The sequence below is a fragment of the Pristiophorus japonicus genome, chromosome 4 (genome assembly GCF_044704955.1).
Source record: "Pristiophorus japonicus isolate sPriJap1 chromosome 4, sPriJap1.hap1, whole genome shotgun sequence".
NCBI classification, from domain to species: Eukaryota; Metazoa; Chordata; class Chondrichthyes; family Pristiophoridae; genus Pristiophorus; species Pristiophorus japonicus.
This window is the reverse complement of record NC_091980.1, coordinates 109,204,217-109,226,236: the sequence shown is the minus strand read 5'-3', so window position 1 is coordinate 109,226,236 and position 22,020 is coordinate 109,204,217. Positions and strand designations below refer to the sequence as shown.

The following is a 22,020-nucleotide window of genomic DNA, read 5'->3' as shown; positions in this document are numbered from 1 at the left end:
CGCCAGGCAAAAACTCTTTTGCACTTCATTAACGCCCCCTCTGCCCCTTCCTGTCATGCTCTGCTTATCTTTACCCAAATCGCTACATTGCTCCATTGCCTTGACGTTTCTCTTTAGATTTCAATTTCCCCTCACCCCTTTTTAGTTTACAGCCTTATCTAAAGCCCTCGTTATTTAATTTGCCAAGACGCTGGTCCCAGCCTAGTTTAAGTGGTGCTCGTCCCAACGGATTAACTCTCTCTTTGCCCAGAACTGGTGCAAGTGTCCCATGAATCAAACCCCTTCCTCGCACACCATTCTTTGAGCCATGCATTTAACTCTCTGATCTGCTTGTCTCTATCCCAATTTGTGTGTGGCTCAGGTAACAGTCCAGAGATTATTACCTTTGAGGTTCTGTGCTTTAATTTGGAACCTTGCTCCTCAAACTCTCTCAGCAGAACCTCATACCTAGTTCCTACGTGGACCACGACAACCAGATCCTCCCTGCACTCCTCCCCAACTCCAAATTCTTCTCCAACCAGAGGAGATATCCTTAACCCTGGCACCAGGCAGGCATCACAGCCTTCGGAGCTCCCGGTTACGGCTGCAGAGAACAGCATCTACTCCCTTACAATAATATTCCTACCACTACAACATTCCTTTCACCCCCCCCCCACTTGAATGGCCTCCTGTACCATGGTGCTGTGCTCAATTTGCTCAACTATGCTGCAGACTTTTCCCTCATCCACGCAGGCAGCGAGAACCTCGTACCTGTTGGATAAGGACAAAGTCCGAGGCTCCCCCAGCACTGCACCTGGCGTCCCCTTAACTGCCTGAGTCACAGTCACACACTCCTGTCCCTGACCACTAACGAGGCCTGTACCACTACCTAACCTAAAGAGGTGTGACTGCCTCCTGGGTCAAAGTCTTCAGGTACCTTCCCCCCTCCCTGATGTCCTGAAATGTCTGCACCTCAACAACACTGAGCCGAAGTTCCTCAAGCTGCAGGCACTTACAGCAGACTTGTTCGTGCGGTATTGCGATCCTCTCCACAAATTTCCACATGCTGAGGTTGAGGCACATCATTTGCACTGTCAGCCCTATATAACATTGTTTTATTTATTTAATTAATTAAAATTCATGGGCTAAAATTTGGAGGGCTCAACACCACCCGTTAGCGGCAAAGTGTTTCAGTAAGAGGGCGGCTGCTGCTCTTTTGCCAGTTGGTGGCAGATCCCGCGGAGTCTGCCATTTTCCAAAGCCTGGCAGCACTGCCGGTAACACCCTGCAAATTGAAATGAGGGAGTGGTGAGGTCAGTCAGCGTGCAACACCGACTTAACATCACCTTGGCGAACTTGGACTATTGCACCACAGAAGGTTACGTTTTATCCATTTCAGTCTATGTACCCTTTTAATGCTGTGATAAGCATCAATTGCTGCCAGTCAACTTCTCTGGCACTGAAAACTAACTAATTCAAGTGTGGAGTCTCATTCCTTCAGATTTAACTGTTGTTTTAAAATATATAGGGGGTGAAATTGCCCTATGCAATTGGGGGTGGTAACCTTCCAGGGCCTGGATTTTTACCACCCAGCGCGGAAGACCCACCCCTGCTACGGTATTGCTCTGAATGCCCCTCAAAGGAAGCAGAGCACACTCTACCATGCTCCACTTCCTTTGGGGGCAGTAAATGGGGCACCACTGGGACGCTGAGGAAAGCGCTACGCAGATCTTCCACGTAGCACTGACGCGCTTCAATACCCCTCCCTTTGATTAAAGGGGAGGGCCACTGCTCATTCTGCACGGCATCTGATGGCCTCCACGAGTCCACCAGGGCAGCGTGCGACTGGCCAGCAGCCCTGCACCCAAGACTGAGTGCCGGGCTGCACAATGGCGGCCCGGACCGCGCTAGGGCTGCCATCATTGAGCTGACCCGAGAGTCGGCTGGTAAACAAAGATGGCAGCACAGGGCATGATGCCTCCCCTTTAAGCACCACCCCAAGAGTGAATGTTGGCCAGCTTAGAGACCCGCGAAGCTGGTATTGCCATCCACTTGTGCCAGCCTTGTGGCCCATGGAAACTTCCCCCGAGGGACGTTAAGGAGTCGGCGTGGGCCGGGGTGAGAGGTCGCCACGCACAGCGATGACATCATCGCCGGTTGCATGGCAGAGCCTCCACAAATTCTCGGGCAATTTGCCAGGAGGTAGTAGTGCCCCCTCCTCTTGGAGAAAAGTCTTGTGCCCTATTAACACTTCCGCAATTTCGCCCCCCTAAAAATTAAAATGCAAAATGTTTTTTTCTTTTCCTTTCGGTCTTTTTTACTCTCCTGATCCAATCTTTTTTTTTCTCTCTCTTGGCACCTGATTTGCCTTTGAATGAACAAACTCTAATTTACCTTTCCTTATCAGTCCTTACGTTGTTAATTTCACAATCCTTTAATCTGATTGGTTAAGGAGATACACAGTTGCTTGACCTGTTCCCTCAGGTCCTTGATGTCTGGTTTCCTTCACAAAGACATTATCGACTTGCACATTCAACAACTTGCCATGCAAGAAATGGAGAAACCTAAACATGAAAGGGCAAGTCTCGCTAATGGCAGATACCATTAGCTTCATTTCTACAGTAAATGATGGCTCATTATTTTTAGCAGAAATGAAGTAAGACTAATGGGTCTGTAATTGCCTGTGTCAGTTTTGTCATCATTTTTGAATATGTGCACACATTAGGCTGGTTCCAGTCTACTAGTAGATTCTCAGTGTTCAATAATTCCCTCATAATGATTACCAATGACTCAAATCTCCTCTCTAGCCTCTCAGTATTCGAGGATAAATAACCTGGGATTTACTTGTTTGGAGCCCTTTTAATCTGTCTAGTATTTCTGTCGCTTTATCAAAGGTATTATTTGGCTTTGGTTCTCTCATGTTGGGGAGGGCATATTGTTCATGTCTTTCCCAGTGAATATCTGAAGAAAGTGATCATTCTGAATATGAACTATTTTGTGCTAATATTCCATTTTGGGTTCCTTTGCAACTTTTATTGTTTTCACCCCTTCTCTGACTGCTCTCACTGGTATAGTATGCAAATGATGCTTTACTGTGTGTTTTGCTTCCACAGCCATGTTTTTTCTAGGTCTCTGTTTGAATCACTGATTACCCTTTCAAATTGTTTCTGCATGTTCCTATATTCATGCTCATGTACTTCCTCCTCTTTCTCCCTGCAGGATTTGTAGGGTGGATTATGGGAAGGGGTTTGTTCGATTTGAAAGTACCTAGGGCCTAGGGTCTGGATGTTTCGGGGACAGTGATGTGTGATAGGGACGGGGTGTGATTAAAGAAATGCTGTTCCAGGATGTTTTTGAGCCATGGAACAGAGTTATTGGTATGTTAATAGTAGGAGCGTTGTTGAGTTTGGGAGGTACTGGAGCAGTGAAGTACTGGAGCAGTTAGGTAGTGAGGTTGTGGAGCAGTGAGGTAGTGGAGCAGTGAGGTAGTGGAGCAGTGAGGTCCTGGAGCAGTGAGCTACTGGAGCAGTGAGGTAGTGGAGCAGTGAGGTACTAGAGCAGTGATATCCTGGGGCAGTGAGGTGGTGGAGCAGTGAGGTCCTGGGGCAGTAAGGTCCTGGGGCAGTGAGGTCCTGGAGCAGTGAGGTCCTGGAGCAGTGAGGTCCTGGAGCAGTGAGGTAGTGGAGCAGTGAGGTCCTGGAGCAGTGAGGTCCTGGAGCAGTGAGGTAGTGGAGCAGTGAGGTCCTGGAGCAGTGAAGCAGTGAAGTAGTGGAGCAGTGAGGTCCTGGAGCAGTGAGGTAGTGGAGCAGTGAGGTCCTGGAGCAGTGAGGTAGTGGAGCAGAGGTAGTGGAGCAGTGAGGTCCTGGAGCAGTGAGGTCCTGGAGCAGTGAGGTAGTGGAGCAGTGAAGTAGTGGAGCAGTGAGGTCCTGGAGCAGTGAAGTAGTGGAGCAGTGAGGTAGTGGAGCAGTGAGGTAGTGGAGCAGTGAGGTAGTGGAGCAGTGAGGTAGTGGAGCAGTGAGGTAGTGGAGCAGTGAGGTAGTGGAGCAGTGAGGTAGTGGAGCAGTGAGGTAGTGGAGCAGTGAAGTACTAGAGCAGTGAGGTACTGGAGCAGTGAGGTAGTGGAGCAGTGAGGTAGTGGAGCAGTGAGGTAGTGGAGCAGTGAGGTAGTGGAGCAGTGAAGTACTAGAGCAGTGAGGTAGTGGAGCAGTGAGGTAGTGGAGCAGTGAGGTAGTGGAGCAGTGAGGTAGTGGAGCAGTGAGGTAGTGGAGCAGTGAGGTAGTGGAGCAGTGAGGTAGTGGAGCAGTGAGGTAGTGGAGCAGTGAGGTAGTGGAGCAGTGAGGTAGTGGAGCAGTGAGGTAGTGGAGCAGTGAGGTAGTGGAGCAGTGAGGTAGTGGAGCAGTGAGGTAGTGGAGCAGTGAGGTAGTGGAGCAGTGAGGTAGTGGAGCAGTGAGGTAGTGGAGCAGTGAGGTAGTGGAGCAGTGAGGTAGTGGAGCAGTGAGGTAGTGGAGCAGTGAGGTAGTGGAGCAGTGAGGTAGTGGAGCAGTGAGGTAGTGGAGCAGTGAGGTAGTGGAGCAGTGAGGTAGTGGAGCAGTGAGGTAGTGGAGCAGTGAGGTAGTGGAGCAGTGAGGTAGTGGAGCAGTGAGGTAGTGGAGCAGTGAGGTAGTGGAGCAGTGAGGTAGTGGAGCAGTGAGGTAGTGGAGCAGTGAGGTAGTGGAGCAGTGAGGTACTAGAGCAGTGAAGTACTTGAGCAGTGAGGTAGTGGAGCAGTGAGGTAGTGGAGCAGTGAGGTAGTGGAGCAGTGAGGTAGTGGAGCAGTGAGGTAGTGGAGCAGTGAGGTAGTGGAGCAGTGAGGTAGTGGAGCAGTGAGGTAGTGGAGCAGTGAGGTAGTGGAGCAGTGAGGTAGTGGAGCAGTGAGGTAGTGGAGCAGTGAGGTAGTGGAGCAGTGAGGTAGTGGAGCAGTGAAGTACTTGAGCAGTGAGGTAGTGGAGCAGTGAGGTAGTGGAGCAGTGAAATACTAGAGCAGTGAGGTAGTGGAGCAGTGAAGTCCTGGAGCAGTGAGGTCCTGGAGCAGTGAGGTCCTGGAGCAGTGAGGTAGTGGAGCAGTGAAGTACTAGAGCAGTGAGGTACTAGAGCAGTGAGGTCCTGGAGCAGTGAGGTCCTGGAGCAGTGAGGTAGTGGAGCAGTGAGGTACTAGAGCAGTGAGGTACTGGAGCAGTGAAGTACTGGAGCAGTGAGGTCCTGGAGCAGTGAGGTCCTGGAGCAGTGAGGTCCTGGAGCAGTGAGGTCCTGGAGCAGTGAGGTAGTGGAGCAGTGAAGTACTAGAGCAGTGAGGTCCTGGAGCAGTGAGGTCCTGGAGCAGTGAGCTAGTGCAGTAGAGCCAGAGGGCTCCAAGGCTTCAGGAAAGTGCCTCGATGTAATGCAGTTCTGGATAGTGGTTCCAGGGAAATAATATTCAGAATTGTGAGTACTTTAGAGGAACTTGGTGACATTGTCATCTGGGAGCATTGAGATAGGGTCATGGGGTGTGGGAGCTTTAGATGGGTTGGAAGGTAGTTCTGGAATCTGCAAGTGTTTGGAAAGAGAGTATCATGATGAAGTAGGATTGGGAGAGGGATGACTGAGTATGGGAGCATGCTGAGCGAGGCCATGAGTCCTGTAGCATGGGGGCAATAGCGAGGAAACAAAGGTAGGAGGATTTATTGAAAGGGAAGTTCAGAAGTTAGGAAAGCATAAAAGTAGGTGGAAACATAAGAGCAAGATGTGGCAGAAATACCTTGACAAGAGGAAGTAACTAATAGTGACTAAACAGAAAGTGCATGCTATTGGCAAGACCTTCAATGCATTGTAATATAGCAGAGAGATCAATAACCAGGGGACATAGATTTAAAGTAATTGGTAGAAGGATTAGCATGGAGTTGAGGAGAACTTTTTTCTCCAGAGATTGGTGAGGGTCTGGAACTCAGTGTCTGAAAAGATGATAGAGGTAGAAACCCTCTTCACATTTAAAAAGTACTTGAATATGTAGAAGTGTCATGCCTACAAAGCTATAAATCAGGCAAGGGCTCGGGGCAGCACGGGCCAACCCACACTGCGATATGTGTGTGCACTAGGTCTATGCAGCAGAGCTGGTCTCCAGTCATCTTGGTTAATCCTTGCCACTGGACCAAGACCTAGCTCTTTCAAGCCCGTGTTGTGGCTGGGGTGCAATGGCCACCACACGTTAAAAAACTCCACATATAGGCATCTTCCACCCTTCAAGATGTAGTTCGGGATTCGGAATATTAGGTCCTTCATTGAAACACCTGTGAACTCATCCCTTCTCAGCGTGGAAGCAAGTCATCCTCGTTTCAAGGGACTATCTATGATGTTGATGATAAACCAGGAGCTGGAAAGTGGGATTAGGCTGGATAGCTCTTTTTCGGCCGGCGCAGACCCAATGGAACAAACTGCCTCCTTCTGTGCTGTAAATGTTTATATGATTCTATGAAGTATACACATTAATAGGTTATGTCAATAGATCTGTGTTCACCAGATTTTACAACTAGCAACAATCAATTCCATTACACCTCAATCTTTTAATAATGCTTAAGGTATTTTGGACATATTTAGTCAAATAAAGTGACAGTTGTAGCTCAAAAAATTACTGCAATCTTCATTGCCATGCCTATAAAAAATTAGATCTGAATTTTCTCTCACTGTCCCACTCAAAGTGGTAGAACAGGGAAAAATTGGGCAGTGAACCTTACTCTTGTCCCACTGAAAGGACTTGAATTTCCGTCCCCCTGCTGGGACTGTTGCTGTCCTCTCCTTCTCTGCCAAATGCTTGCAGAGGAGAAGAGTCTGAGTTACTGGCCTATTTCCTGCCCCTTTTTTGGTTGCTTCTGGGGACCATCAGATGAAAAAAAACATGTTGATAGGCTCAAGATAATCGCCCTACTTGTGACAAATGGGGGAAGAGAGTCCATGACAGGCCTCTTCTCCCTACATTCACTTATCTGCTGAAGGTCTCGGCATTAACTTCGGCTTTCAGTCATTAAGCTATTCCATTCTTCAAAGCCTTATGGCTGTTTATTGTTGTTGCTCCCACCTCTTCACGTGCTGCAGTGGCAGTCCCAATATAGCATTGCCTGAATTCTCCATAGAACCCTTGGTCCTCTCCAACTTGCTGTTGGAAATACCATTTGGAGTCTGCCATGAATAGCCAGGCAATTGGATCGGGTCACTATGGCAAACAGAAGTCCTGCTCTAACATGTTTAAGTCAAGACTAGGGAAATCCAGTCCTTTTTTAGATTGTGGCATTTAAATTATTTTTTCTGAAGAACTCTTTTTTTCTTAAAAGGCTGAATGTCGGATATCTTGGAATTGCAAAGGTTAGAAATAAGGTCACTGTCTCTTTGAGTATGATATAATTTAAGTTGATTGATATTTCCACAAGATGGCCGATCTGGTTACACTTTTGCCATAAAATCACTTAAAATAAAGTTAACTAATTGCAAAAGTGCATTTAACGATTTTTTAGGTGCTTTAATTAGGATATTCTATAGTCCTCTTGTTGGTGATCTTATTTGATATCATTAATGCACATGGTGTGGACTCCTCAGAGACCTTTAATGCTGCTTTCAAAGTGTTATATCAGAGAACTGATAAATCCACACACTCAACTTTTATAGATGTGAGTGGAAGAATTCATTACAGAAATTACATGCTTGTCTTTGGCTGAAGAGTTCCATTAATCACTAGTTCCCTTGTGTCAGGGGACACCTCATTTCAGTATTACATTTCTGATGAAAGCTGCTCTTCGGTCTAATCTATACAGATCTCCAATCTCTACGTATATGACAGTGTTTTGCTGCTGGCTGATGCCTTCCATAAAAAGCTAGAAGATCGAAAATGGCACAGCATGGCTAGTCTGACATGTATAAGAAAAAATTCTAAGCCGTGGCAAGGTGGAAAGTCTACATTTGATGCAATCAAAAAGGTACTGCATGTTTTACTGGAAATTCAAATAGTATTGCAAGTACAAGAAGCTTGTAATGGTAGAATTTATGAATCAGTGTAAAGTAATTATTTAGATTTCAGTAGTGAACATGACCTTTTTTAGAAGAGTTAGTAGAAAAAAATGTGTAGATACATTTCTGTCCTAAAATGTTACTCTTTTAGGTGGCCACCAAAGAAGCCTGAAAAATCACCCGATCTAATATCTGGTCGGACATCTTTCAGGCATGGAACGTTTGTCCCCAAAATTGGCCATCATTGCACTCATGTTACGCCTGTAAAATAGGCACATTTCTACCCCAGTAAGTTTAAACTCTCTCCTTCAATACCTAAAGGTGTGGAGGAAATTTTTTTTCTAAGTTTTTAGTATCTTCACCTGAAATTCTCCTGGGATTCTCCCAATCTTTCACCCTAACTTTTGTATACGATTGGCAGAACCTCTGGGAGAAACATTGTAAATTGTAGTTCATGTTGTTTCTTCAGGTTTTTTTGCTGGTCTTTTGCTGAAGGTACGGCAGGCAATTTGGAGAACCCCAATGTATTTCTCCTACTTGTGTTTTAGTTTTAGTTTCAAAATGTTTTCAGGTTGTTTAAGCTGAGGACTACTCTTTTGGGCCTCATAAAAATGCTTTGGGCATTCCTTGCCCTAGGTTTCCGCCCCTCTGCTCGATTGGGTCCAGAGCCCACCTCACCACTTACCAGGATCCCCCACTGTGGCCACCTACTGCTAAGTTCCCGCTCTCGCCCACTGGTCAGGTAATGGCTGGGTTCAGGCAGGTCATGAGACCATTTATGGTCGTGAGTTCCAGCAATTAAGATCAGCTGGGCCTTTATGTCCCTGGACTCCTTGAGTTCGTCGCCTGCTTTGAGGCTCTTGTGCACCATACCCGCCCATCCCCTTTAAACTTGGGGGTCATAATTTCAGTTCCTGATATTTTTCTCCTTGTTGCTCTTATCCGCATGAGATCCCACACTCATTTTTAATGTATGAGTTTCAACCATGAGTGTAGAAAACAACTTGACTGAGGGCTTTGGGAAAGCACCTTGTGCCAGAGATAGGAGCTTCCCCCGTTTTCAAAGTACAGTATAAATGAAGCATTAGTGAAAAGATCAATTAAAATATTCAGGACATTGAAACCTTAGTAATATAATTTCTGGCCTATCTAAGAATGCAGCCATCCAGAAAACTAACAAATCATACTGCAATAAATACAAGAAAACGGCCATTAAAATTCAACAAAGCATGTCAGTCGGGTGCAATATTCCAGGCAGTAATGGTAGAGTATGCAACCAATACATTTTTAATAAGACAAAATAAATCCGCTATTTCTAGTGTTCTAATGGAAATTGTTCAGTTCGCTGGCAATCTAATAACAGGCCAACATTCCACTGCCAATTAGTTATTGGTCTGTGTCTGTATACCCAGGTGAGCTGTTTAGGGTTGTTTGTGCCTGATTCTTGGTATTGTATTGATGTTGTATCTGATCCTGTCATTTTAGAGGCTCACCATTCACCACACTACTGATGATAAATCTGTGAAATATAAGTAATGTACTAATTTTAGATCAATGTGGGCTCAATAATGGCAAGCTTATCTATGAATACAAAATAATGTAAAAGGCTTGAAAACACTCTCAGTGCTTTTCATTTCAAGGATAATGAAATACCACTAAAAGCCTGATTTATTTAGCGTGGAATGGTCGGCTTCGCTCAGGATATAATTTTTGTGCAATTCAGTTATATACTTGATGCCGAGAAAGACACCCAGAGAGCTTAGAAGCCGTTTGAATGTCGAGACTGATTTACGGTACAAACTCTCCAAAAATCAAACCAAGATTCAACAAACTGCACTAGCAGCTAACAGGCTAATCCTACTGACTGAGAGTCAGTCATCAAGTGTCCTTTTTATGATCAAGGATATTCAGTATTATAGTACTGATACTCTGCTTTTTATGTTGCCTTCTGTCTTAAACAGTGGTGCAGAAATTGTGGTCGGTAGGCTTCCCACGAGAAGATGCCTCCGACCTGAAAAATATCTACGAACTTAGCTGGTGGTTCGGGAGGTTCGGAGACTTGCCGTCCTGGGCCTCTACGCAAAGGCCTGCACAGAGGCACACGTATTCCAGGGACGCAGGCATTTCGCAAGCGCAGTGCATGTCTGAGCCTGGAAATTAAGGGGTCCCTACTGCGCTGCGAATTCAGGGCCATTATGTTATGCTAACTGAGAAAAGAATCCCTGATCTCGAGAATGGTAATGCAGCAGTTATGGTACTGGACTTACAAACCAGAGTTCTTAAGTTCAAATGCCACCATGACAACTTGTCAAATTAAATGTAATAAATCTGGTAAGTTGTGGAATAGTACCGATTAGTTTTTTGGGGGGAACTATTGGCTCTCCCATTAGCGCCTCCGTGGGGCGATAATGGGGAGCAAATGGGTTTGCGACCAGGCGTGGCGGGATCAGTAACTCCCGCTAAATTTTAGTGGGTGTTTTGTGGCAGTGGTAAGACGTTACGCCCCGATATCCTGCACCCGGATATCATGACATCATGACCCTGTGTATCGTCCCGGTAGCGCCCTGGATGCTAAATTCCCTCTTGCCGCCTGCTTGTGCGCCTGGCGTTAGCACCAACAGGTGCAGGAGGTGGGTTTCAGTTAGATGTCAGCTGGAGGGGCGCTAGTTAAAGGCGCCAACATCCAGTTTAGTTTTAGTCAGCCAACAATGCTGCTTTGTTACTTTCACATAGACAAACAGACCTTTTGACTGATGAGAGTTTTGGAGTACTGGCTTGTGATATATTCACAGAGCACAGCAGACACAGCTTTCTATAATGGCAGACAGCATCTCAGAAGTTCCGGAAGCTTCTGGTCAGCTGACTCATTTATTCAACCTTTAGTTGCAGTAACACAATGTGTCCACATCCACAGTGTGGAGCTACAACATTACAAGCTTAGATATTACACTTCTCCCTCCTTAATGAAGAAGTTATTATAACAAACATCATACATAACTTGAATGTTTATACATAACAAAGGATATGGACTTATTCTGCCATCTTTACAAATTAACTTAACGACTTGTTTTCTGTTTCGAAGAGGATATCTTCGCTCTCGAACAGAACCTTCCAAACATGGTGTTGAATTTAAACTCTTTCGAGGCTGATCCTGAGGAACGTTTCCCTCCCAGGGATTCCCTTGATTTTCATTTGAACTCACTTTAACTTCAGACTGTTTGTTTTCCTGACTCGGACTCAGACTTACATTCTGATTTTCTCTTGGATTTGTTTCCAGTTGATTGGATGTAGGATATGCTACTGGTGTATCAAAACTATCTGATGAGTCAGAAATAAGTGAATCATTCCCACCTTCAACTCCTTCCATGTCTGTCGGTAAAATATAATCAATGTGAACAAACCTAACCTGTCCATTATCAAACATCTTGACCAAATATGTGCGAGGACCACATATCTTCACCACTCTTCCTAGTAACCACTTTTCCCACCTTCTGATTTAATTTCACACTTCTCTCTTTTACTCTACCTCTATCATGATTCACTTTCTGTCTTAATTGTGTCTCTTTTACGGACTGTGCCAAGTTTGGTTTTAACAGCGAGAATCTGATTCATGGCTGTCGTTTGAGAAACAACACTGCTGGTGTTCTACCAGTAGTTGTGTGAGGAGTATTACGATACTTAATTAGAAAATTAGCCAATTTGTGGTCCAATGACAACTGTTGTTTCTTTGGATTTGGATCTAACATTTGTTTTATGATGGCACATTTTACAATTTGTACAGTGCGCTCTGCTGCACTATTCGAAGCAGGGTGGTATGGTGGACCCTTGGTATGTTTCACATCATTTTTGATCGTGAACTGTGCAAATTCCTCTGAATAGAATTGTGGTCCATTATCCAAAACAATTTCTTCTGGGAGGCCAAATGAAGAAAATAAACTTCGCAAAATGTCTAATGTTTTACTTGTTGTTATTTTCCACATTGGGAACACCTCAACCCACATCGAATGGCTATCAATCACAATGAACAATTGTTGTCCTTTTAGCTCAGCAAAATCAATATGTAGCCTTTGCCACACCCTGGGAGGCCATTTCCATAGCTGTAATGGTACTGATGGTGGTTGCTTGCTTACCGATTGACATGTTGTACACTGACTCACGATGTACTCTATATCTTTATCAAGACCTGGCCTCCAAAAATAACTACGTGCAAAACTCTTAGTCAAGTACATTCCCAGGTGTTGGTCATGGAGGTCTCCTAATAATTTGGACCTGAATTTATTTGGTATAACCACTCTTGCACACCACATGATACAACCTTTATCGAATGATAATTCATTCCTACGAATGAAGAATGGATGAATATCTTTGTCTGTTACCTGGTTTGGCCATCCGTTTACAATATACTCATACACCTTTGACATAACTGGGTCACGTTTGGTTGCCCTCCCAATCTCTTCAGCTGTGACTGGCAGTTTATCAATGTATGAAAAATAGAACACCTCTTCCCTATGGGGTGTAACTTGTGATGGGGAAGGCAATCTAAACATAGCATCAGCATTACTGTGATCAGCTGATCGTTTGTATTCAATATCATATGTATATGCTGACAGAATCAAAACCCATCTCTGCATTTGGGCTGCAGGTAATGTTGGAACTGAGGACTTTGGATGGAGGATTGCTATCAGAGGCTTATAGTCCGTAATGATGGTAAACTTGACCCCAAAAATTAATGCCAAAGCTTCTCTTTCAATTTGCGCATAATTACTCTCACTGGCACTGAGAGTGCATGAAGCAAAAGCAATTGGTCTCTCCTCCCCACGACTTGATACATGAGAGATTACTGCCCCAACTCCATATGGAGAGGCATCACATGCTAGCTTAATCTCCTTAGACACATCATAGTGAACTAAAATGGTGCTCTCTACCAATTTGCTTTTACACTCCTTGAATGCTGTATCGCATTCTTTTGACCACTTCCAATGGACCTGTTTTTACAATAGTTCATTCAGTGGATGTAATGCTGTAGCCAAATTTTGTAGGAACTTCCCATAATAGTTCAAAAGACCCAAGAATGAACAAAGTTCAGTGACATTCCTGGGAGTGGGTGCATTTCTGATTGCATCCAGCTTTCCCATGGTTGGATGTAAATCTTCTTTATCTACTCTGTACCCTAAGTACTCCACTGAGTTTTGAAATAACTCACACTTACGAGCAGACACTCGTACTCTGTGCTTCTCGAGCTGTTTGAAGACTTTATTCAATATGTTATGAATTTGCCTATTTGGTGCTGAAATTAATATGTCATCCAAATAACATACTACCCCTTCAATACCTTGCAAAATCTGGTTCATCACCCCTTGGAATATGGCAGGGGCAGAAGACACTCCAAATGGTAGCCTATTAAATAGATATAGGCCTAGATGAGTATTTGCAGGCAAGTATGACCTGGACTCCTCATCTAGTTCAAGCTGTAAGTAGGCATTTTTAAGATCCAGTTTTGAGAAGATCTGACCAGCTATCAGTGTTGTGAACAAATCTTCTATCTTCAGCAATGTATTGGGGACATTACCCTCTAGAACCTGGTTATAATCACCACACAATCTTACCTTACCATTGGACTTGGGTACAACAACAATGGGTATAGCCAAATTATATCGATCTATCTTAGAAATAATGTTCTCAGTCTCTAATCTTTTGAGTTCTTGCTCAACTTTCTCTTTGATTGCATACGGCTTGCAATAAACCGATCTAGCACTCGCCTTGACATCTTGGATCGGACTGTCCGTTTCACAGAACAACTTCGGATAACTCTTGATATCATCCACTGATGCAAATCTCGTTTCAACACAAAAAAATCTCACTCCAATCCTGTTTCAATGATCTCAACCAATTTCTTCCTAGTAAGGCAGACTTATTTCCTTTCACTACTATTAGAAACAAGTTCTGAAATTGATCCTCGTATTTTATAAGTACGGTGATACGACCTACCACAGGAATTTTCTCTCCCGAGTAGCCTCGCCGCTCCATCTTGATTTCTCCAATGGGAAATCACTCAATTTGTCGAGGTATAGCGACTCATGTACTACACTCACGGATGCACCCGTGTCGATTTCCATTGGTATCTTGAATCCCGCAACATCTATGTGGATTTTGATACTTTTTGAATCGCTGCCTGTTAACCTTGTGCTCCTGATGACATGTAATTCTAATATCTCCTCGTCCTGCTGTTGTTCTTCCATGCTATGTAGTCTCTGGGGATTTCTACTCAGCTTTAAAAGCTGGTTTACCCTTCAGTCGGCATGCCTTCGCAAGATGCCCAGTCTTTCTGCAGAAGAAACACTCTGCCTTCACATAGGGACAACTTTGAGCAATGTGTTGTCCCAGGCACCGATAGCACAACTTCGATGCTCTTAGAATTTCCAGTTTCTAAGACTTTGGGTCCCCTCCGCCTTTTATTTTGAATCTGTAGGTGATTCACCTCGGTTGACTAACGGCCGTAATTATTATGAAATTCTCAGGAATATTGATCGGCCATGCCCATCGACCTTGCTGTCTGACAAGCAATCTCAAAATTCAAGTCATCCATCGTCAATAACTTTCTTCTGATTGCATCATTTTTCATCCCACAAACAAAACGGTCCTGCAATGCTCGGTTTTGAAAGTTTCCGAAATAACAGTGAAAAGATAGCTTTTTTAATGCTACAGTGTACTCACTGATATTTTCATCAGCCTTTTGATTTTGTATACCGAAATTATAGTTTTCAGCAATTTCTAATGGTTTGGGGTTGTAGTGCTCCAGCTTCATTAAAATCTCTTTAAGCATTGTGCTCATCAGGCACATGCAGATTTATCAGCGTTTCATACAATTCTGGACCTGCTTCTGATAAGATAGCTCACTTCCGATTCAAAACAGCTCGGTTCTGATCTGCATTTTCTGGAACTTTGATTATATTATTTGCAGTGAATTACATTTCTAGCTGATCCACATATGCTTTAAACCTTTCCGGGTCGCATTTATATTCACCTAAATGCCCCATGATTCCTATGGGTGCAGCCATTTTTGACTCTGCAGTTTAAACTAGTGTGTTTGTTTGTTTTTTACCTTGGATTTTGTAGCTATTTCCAAAGACAGAGAAGCTTCCAAAGTCTCTCTGTCAGCTGGCTGAATCCTCCACCATCAAAATTTCACCTTTAAATCATTTGAAAAACCCCATCTCGTCATGTGATATATTCACAGAGCACAGCACACACAGCTTTCTATAATGGCAGACAGCATCTCCGAAGTTACGGAAGTTTCTGGTCAGCTGACTCATTTATTCAACCTTTAGTTGCAGTAACACAATGTGTCCACATCCAGTGTGGCACTACAACATTACAAGCTGACAGACATTACATGACTCATAAAGATTCTTGAGTTTCATTCAGGAGAGATTTGAAACTGCAATATTTGGATCCTTTCATAGGGGCTATACTGGCACTGGACCTCGCCCTCCTGTATCAAAGTCGGAGGCAACTGAGGCACAGAGAACGAGTCCAAAATGTGGACAGAGGTAGGAGGGCCAACTGGGCTCTCAACAGGAGGACTTTACCTCCCAGGGTATTCCGGCAGCAGTTCTCCTACATGAATTTCACTGAAGAACAGTGTGTTCGAAGGCTCTGCTTCAGCAAAGACGTGGTCACAATGCTCTGCCACCTCCTGCAGCCATACTTCGAGCCTCAGGCCTGGGTGACCACGGCTCTCTCAGTGGCAATTGAGGTCACCATCGCGCTCAATTTCTATGCCAGCGGATTCTTCCAGTGTTCAGCACGAGACAGCTCCAACATCTCCCAGTTTATCATCCATGCTCCATCTGCGAGGTCACAGATGCTCTGTACAGAAGGAGAAGGGACCACATTTTCTTTCCCTGACCAGAGAGAAGCAGCACAAGCATGCTTGTGGCTTTGCCAGGATAGCAGGCTTCCCTATGGTGCAGGAAGCCATTGCCTGCATCCACTTCACTTTGCAGACACCTCGTAACAATCCTGAGGTTTTCCGTAACCGCAGAGGCTATCACACACTGAATGTGCAGTTAGTTTGCGACCACACACGGTGAATCCACACAGTGTGTGGAGAGACGTGAGTCTGGGGTCGACAAAAGGCCTACAAGAGGCGTCGGGAGGTGTGTCGGAGAGATGTGAGTCCGGGGTTGGCGAGAGGTCTACAAGAGGCCGCGAGAGGCGTCGGGAGGTGCATGGAGAGATGCGAGTCCGGGGTCGGCGAGAGGCCTACAAGAGGCCACGAGAGGCGTCGGGAGGTGCATGGAGAGACGTGAGTCCGGGGTCGGCGAGAGGCCTACAAGAGGCGAGCCGGTGCAGCTACATGGAGAGGGCAAAAAATAAGTAGAAAGAAATAGAAAGGTGACATCAGAGCCAAGGGGGTAAGTGATTGGCTGGTGATTGGTGAGTAGCTTTTCTTTTTTCTTTATCAGTAAGTAATTTTTAGCACTGTTGCCAATTTAAGTTAATCTAAGGGTTAAGTCATGGCAGGAGAGCTCGGACACGTGTTATGCTCCTCCTGTACTATGTGGGAAATCAGGGACGCCTCTGGTGTCCCTGACGACTACGTGTGCAGGAAGTGTATCCGCCTCCAGCTCCTGACGGACCGTGTTGCGGAATGGGGGGTGAAGGTGAATTCACTCTGGAGCATCCACGATGCTGAGAATGACATGAATAGCATGTTTAGTGAGTTGGTCTGACTGCAGGTAAAGGGTCCACAGCCAGATAGGGAATGGATGACCAACAGGAAGAGCAGTTCAAGGAAGGTAGTGCAGGGATCCCCTGCGGTCATCCCCCTGCAAAACAGATACACCGCTTTGAGTACTGTTGAGGGGGATGACTCATCAGGGTGGAGCAGCAGCAACCAAGTTCATGGCACCGTGGCTGCCTCTGCTGCACAGGAGGGCAGGAAAAAGAGTGGGAGAGCGATAGTGATAGGGGATTCAATTGTAAGGGGAATAGATAGGCGTTTCTGCAGCCGCAACCGAGACTCCAGGATGGTATGTTGCCTCCCTGGTGCAAGGGTCAAGGATGTCTCGGAGCGGGTGCAGGACATTCTGAAAAGGGAGGGTGAACAGCCAGTTGTTGTGGTGCACATTGGTATTAACCAGACTGATTCCCGGGATGGCGGGACTGACATATCAAGAAAGACTAGATCAACTGGGCTTCTATTCACTGCAGTTCAGAAAAATGAGAGGGGATCTCATAGAAACGTTTAGAATTCTGACAGGTTTAGACAGGTTAGATGCAGGAAGAATGTTCCCAATGTTGAGAACCAGGGGTCACAGTCTAAGGATAAGGGGTAACCCATTTACGACCGAGATGAGGAGAAACTTCTTCACCCAGAGAGTGGTGAACCTGTAGAATTCTCTACCACAGAAAGTTGTTGAGGCCAATTTACTAAATATATTCAAAAAGGAGTTAGATGTAGTCCTTACTACTAGGGGGATCAAGGGGTATGGCGAGAAAGCAGGAATGGGGTACTGAAGTTGCATGTTCAGCCATGAACTCATTGAATGGCGGTGCAGGCTCGAAGGGCCGAATGGCCTACTCCTGCACCTATTTTCTATGTTTCTATGTTTCTATGTCAATGCCTGCTATCATGGCAGCATCCATGATGCCTTCATCCTGTGCCAGCACTCTTCCAGCCACCACATGAAGCTTGCAGCTGGCTGCTGGGAGACAAAAGCTTATCTGCTCTTCACTCCCCTCACGACTCCCCTTTACAGCCGAACACTCGTGCCCAGCACTCATATAATGAGAGCCATGCTGCCACCAGAAACATCATTGAGCAGACCATCGAGATGTTCAAGTAATGGTTCCATTGCCATGACCGCTTGGGAGGAGCCCTCCAGTACTTGTCTGTGGGTGTCCCTTTTTGTGGTGGTCGACTGCATGCTGCACAACTTGGCCATCATGAGGGTGCAGCCTTTGCCACCAGGTATAGCTCCACCACCTCAAGAGAAGGAAGAGGAGGATGAGGAGGAGGAGCACGAATAGCAGCGATGGAGGAGACAACCACTCAATTGGCCTTGTGGAAGGGCAGTCTGTGACTGCCTCATCAGACTTCAGTTCTAATGAATTCCAGGCCACTTCCATGTTGCTTAGCACATCCCCATTATTGCATGAATTTGTAACTCTATATCACACCCCAAAATTGAAATGAGAGACAGCACCAAATCTGCAGCATTCCAATAATAAATTTATCAAAACGCTTTAACCACATATATACAACAACAATATTGACAAATCACCCTTGTGCGGACCCTTACCTCCCCTCTTTACAGTGCCTTTTCCTAACCTACTGCTCCTACTTAATGTTTTCCTGGTGATTGCAGAGTGTCAGTGCGAGAGACTATAGATGGCCTCAACCAGCTCTGGGCCTAGAATGCCCAGCTGTAAACAGGGATGAGAATTTTGAAATCAAGGCATTGCTTAACCGGGAGCCAATGTAGGGCAATGACCACAGGGCTGATGGGTGAGCGGGACTTGGTGCGAGTTAGGACATGGGCTGCCGAGTTTTGGATGAACTCAAATTTATGTAGGGTAGAATTTGGGAGGTCAGCCAGGAGTGCATTGGAGTAGTCAAGTCTAGAGGTAACAAAGGCATAGATGAGGGTTCCAATAGCAGATGAGCTGAGGCAGGGGTGGAGACGGGCAATGTTACGGAGGTAGAAATAGGCGGTTTTAGTTATGCCGCCGATATGTTGCCGGAAGCAAATTAAACCGTAAATTAAACATCACTTGGAGAAAGCACTCTGCAAATCATTCTGGGTAGAATCTCAATGTCTCCATGTGACATTAAAAACTGACTGAGTTTCCCCATTCATATTCCTGCCAAACCTCAAGTTCCCATTTCACAATGCTGCTAACTGTAGGACCCCTACCCCAGTTCTGCTAAGGTCCAGGATTATCTGAATGGTACCACATCCCAGGATCCCCTTTCACATCCCTCACGCTGTTAAATATCGAATATCCAATCCAAATTCTGCGTATGCCATGTTCTCAATATTTTTTTTATTATTTGTTCCTGGGATGTGGGCATCACCAGCAACAACACAACTTATATTTATATAGCGCCTTTAATATAGTAAAATGTCAAAAAGGCACTTCACAGGTGTGTTTTAAGATAAAACAAGTAACTTTGACACCAAGCTACGTAAGAAGAAATTACGACAGATAACCAAAAGCTTGGTCAAAGAGATAGGTTTTAAGGAGCATTTTAAAGGATGCATTACGTCTCAATTCATCCTCAATGTTAAAAAAATATTAGGGGATAAAAGTTAAATATATAGGTAAAATAATATATATAAATAATAGTCATGCATTTACAGTTTTCAAAGAATTAGATACCCAAAACACCAGTAAAAGTCACAGAATACTATATGATAAAAACAGAAATTGAATTATCCAGTCAACGTGAATCAATGGTCCTGATGTTATGTCCTACATAGCAAAAGCATTCCTATTAAAAAATAGCAAATCTTTTGATTCGCCGTGGGCAATGAAATGGGAGATCTGTTGATATATGATAAATTATACTGAATTCTATTAAAAAATGAAGATGTGTTAATTTTTTGTTTTGTTTGCCTCATTTTTCAGATTTGTTGTTATGTGGACTTTAAATTTGAAATCCATAAATGTATTTTTGCTTTTATTTATAGGGGAAAGTGAGTGGATTAACAGGAATGCTCAATTTTAGAGAAGATGGTACAAATGCCAATGTTCTGTTTGAAATTCTTGGTACCAGTTACAATGAGGAAAAAGATAAAGGGATTCAACGTGTAAGCAATATTTTAAATTCTGGAATTAATACGAGATGTTAAACTGTGCCTGTTTTACTAATGTATTTTCTCCCTGGATTTTGATTGTTAGATACTATTTTTTGGATAAAGCACACTTTTGTTATGTATTTTTCCATCAGCTGCACCTTCACCAACCCTCCTCCAATATCAAGAAGACATGTCTGGGAGATCCCCTGAGCTAGCCCAGGAATTCCATCCTGTACACTCTTGGTAATACTTAGTAGAACTCTGGCCAACTGAGAGCGGGCAAGAATCTTGCTCAGACATCATAAAGAACATAATAATATAGAAAAAGGAGCAGGAGTAGGCCATTTGGCCCCTCGAGCCTGCTCCGCCATTCAATAAGATCATGACTGATCTGATCCTAGTCTCAACTCCACTTCCTCGCCAGCTCCCTATAACCCTTGACTCTCTTATCATTCAAAAATCTCTCTTTCTCCACCTTAAATATGTTCAATGACCCAACCTCCACAGCTCTCTGGGGTAGAGAATTCCAAAGATTCACAACCTTCTGAGAGAAGAAATTCCACCTTTCTGTTTTAAATGTGCGACCCCTTATTCTGAAACATTCTCTCTGCAACAACTCTGTCAAGCCCCGTCAGAATCTTATATGTTTCTATAAGATCACCTCTCATTTTTCTAAACTCCAATGAGTATAGGCCCAACCTACTCAACCTTTCTTCATATGATAACCCCTTCATCTCAGGAATCAACATTGTGAACCTGCTCTGAACTGCCTCCAATACAAGTATATCCTTCCTTAAATAAGGAAACCAAAACTCCAGGTGTGGTCTTACCAACGCCCTATACAGTTGGAGCAGGACTTTCAGACTTTTAGAATCTATCCCCCTTGCAATAAAGGCCAGCATTCCATTTGCCTTCCTGATTACTTGCTGTACCTGCATGATAACTTCTTGCGTTTCGTGCACAAAAACCCCCAGATCCCTCTGTACCACAGCATTTTGTAATCTCTCCCCATTTAAATAATAATTTGCATTTTATTTTTCCTACCAAAGTGGATAACCTCACATTTTCCAATATTATAGTCCATCTGCCAAATTTTTGCCCACTCACTGAGCTTATCTATATCCTTTTGTAGATTCGTTGCGTCATTCTCACTACTTGCTTTCCCACCTATCTTTGTATCATCAGCAAATTTGGCGGCGTTACACTCGGACTTTTCATCCAAATCATTAATATAAATTGTAATAGTTGAGGCCCCAGCACTGATCCCTGGCACTCCACTAGTTACTGTTTGCCAGCCTGAAATTGGCCCATTTATCCTGACACTGTTTTCTGCTTGTTAGCCAATCCTCTATCTGCACTAATACATTACCCCCAACCCGTGCACTCTTATCTTGTGCAGTAACCTTTTGTGTGGCACCTTATCGAATGCTTTCTGGAAATCCAAATATATAATATCAACTGATTCTCCTTCATCCACTCTGCTCGTTACATCCTCAAAGAACACCAGCAAATGTGTCAAACATGATTTCTGTTTCATAAAACCATGCTGACTCTGCTTGACTGCATTATGATTTTCTAAATCTCCTGCTACTACTTCCTTAATGATGGACACCAGCATTTTCCCAATGACAGATGTTAGGCTAACTGGTCTACAGTTTCCTGCTTTCTGTCCCCCTCCTTTCTTAAATCATCATCATAGACGATTCCTCAAACAAGGATGACTTGCTTCCACAAAAGTTCACAGATGTTTCAATGAAGGACCCAAAGTTCCAGTCCTGAACTCCAGTTGAGGGGGTGGAAGATGCCTGTGTGTGGATTTTTTTAACGTGTGGTGACCATTGCACATCAGCCACCATGTGGGCTCGACAGAGCTAGGCCTTTATCCAGTGGCAAGGGTTGAACCACGACGACTGGAGACGTGCTCTGCTGCACGGAACTAGTGCGCACACATATCGCAGTGTGGGCAGGCCCGTGCTGTTCCTGGGCCCTTGACTCTTCTGGGCCCTGAATCCTCATTCTCTGCACCTTTGCCCACGATGTTCCAGGCCTGGCGCTCCAGCTCTGTTTATAACCCCGACCTGCGGTGTTGCTTTCACACAGGTCGGCCCGGCGCTCCAGCTCTATTTATAGCCCTACCTGTGATGGTGTTGTCACACAGGTCAGGGCAGCCCACGATGTTCCAGGGCTCGATGCTCCAGCTCTATTTATAGCCCCGACCTGCGGT

At 44.7% G+C, this 22,020-nt stretch overlaps 1 protein-coding gene across 1 annotated transcript in view; it reads left to right on the top strand.

Moving 5' to 3' along the window:
- LOC139262477 (glutamate receptor ionotropic, delta-2-like) overlaps positions 1-22,020 on the top strand; it is a 644,533-nt gene that overhangs the window by 390,518 nt on the left and 231,995 nt on the right. The window contains exons 7-8 of the mRNA XM_070877660.1: positions 7,797-7,958; positions 19,689-19,808. Of these exons, the coding sequence (XP_070733761.1) occupies positions 7,797-7,958; positions 19,689-19,808 (282 nt within the window). The remainder of the gene's footprint in view (positions 1-7,796; positions 7,959-19,688; positions 19,809-22,020) is intronic.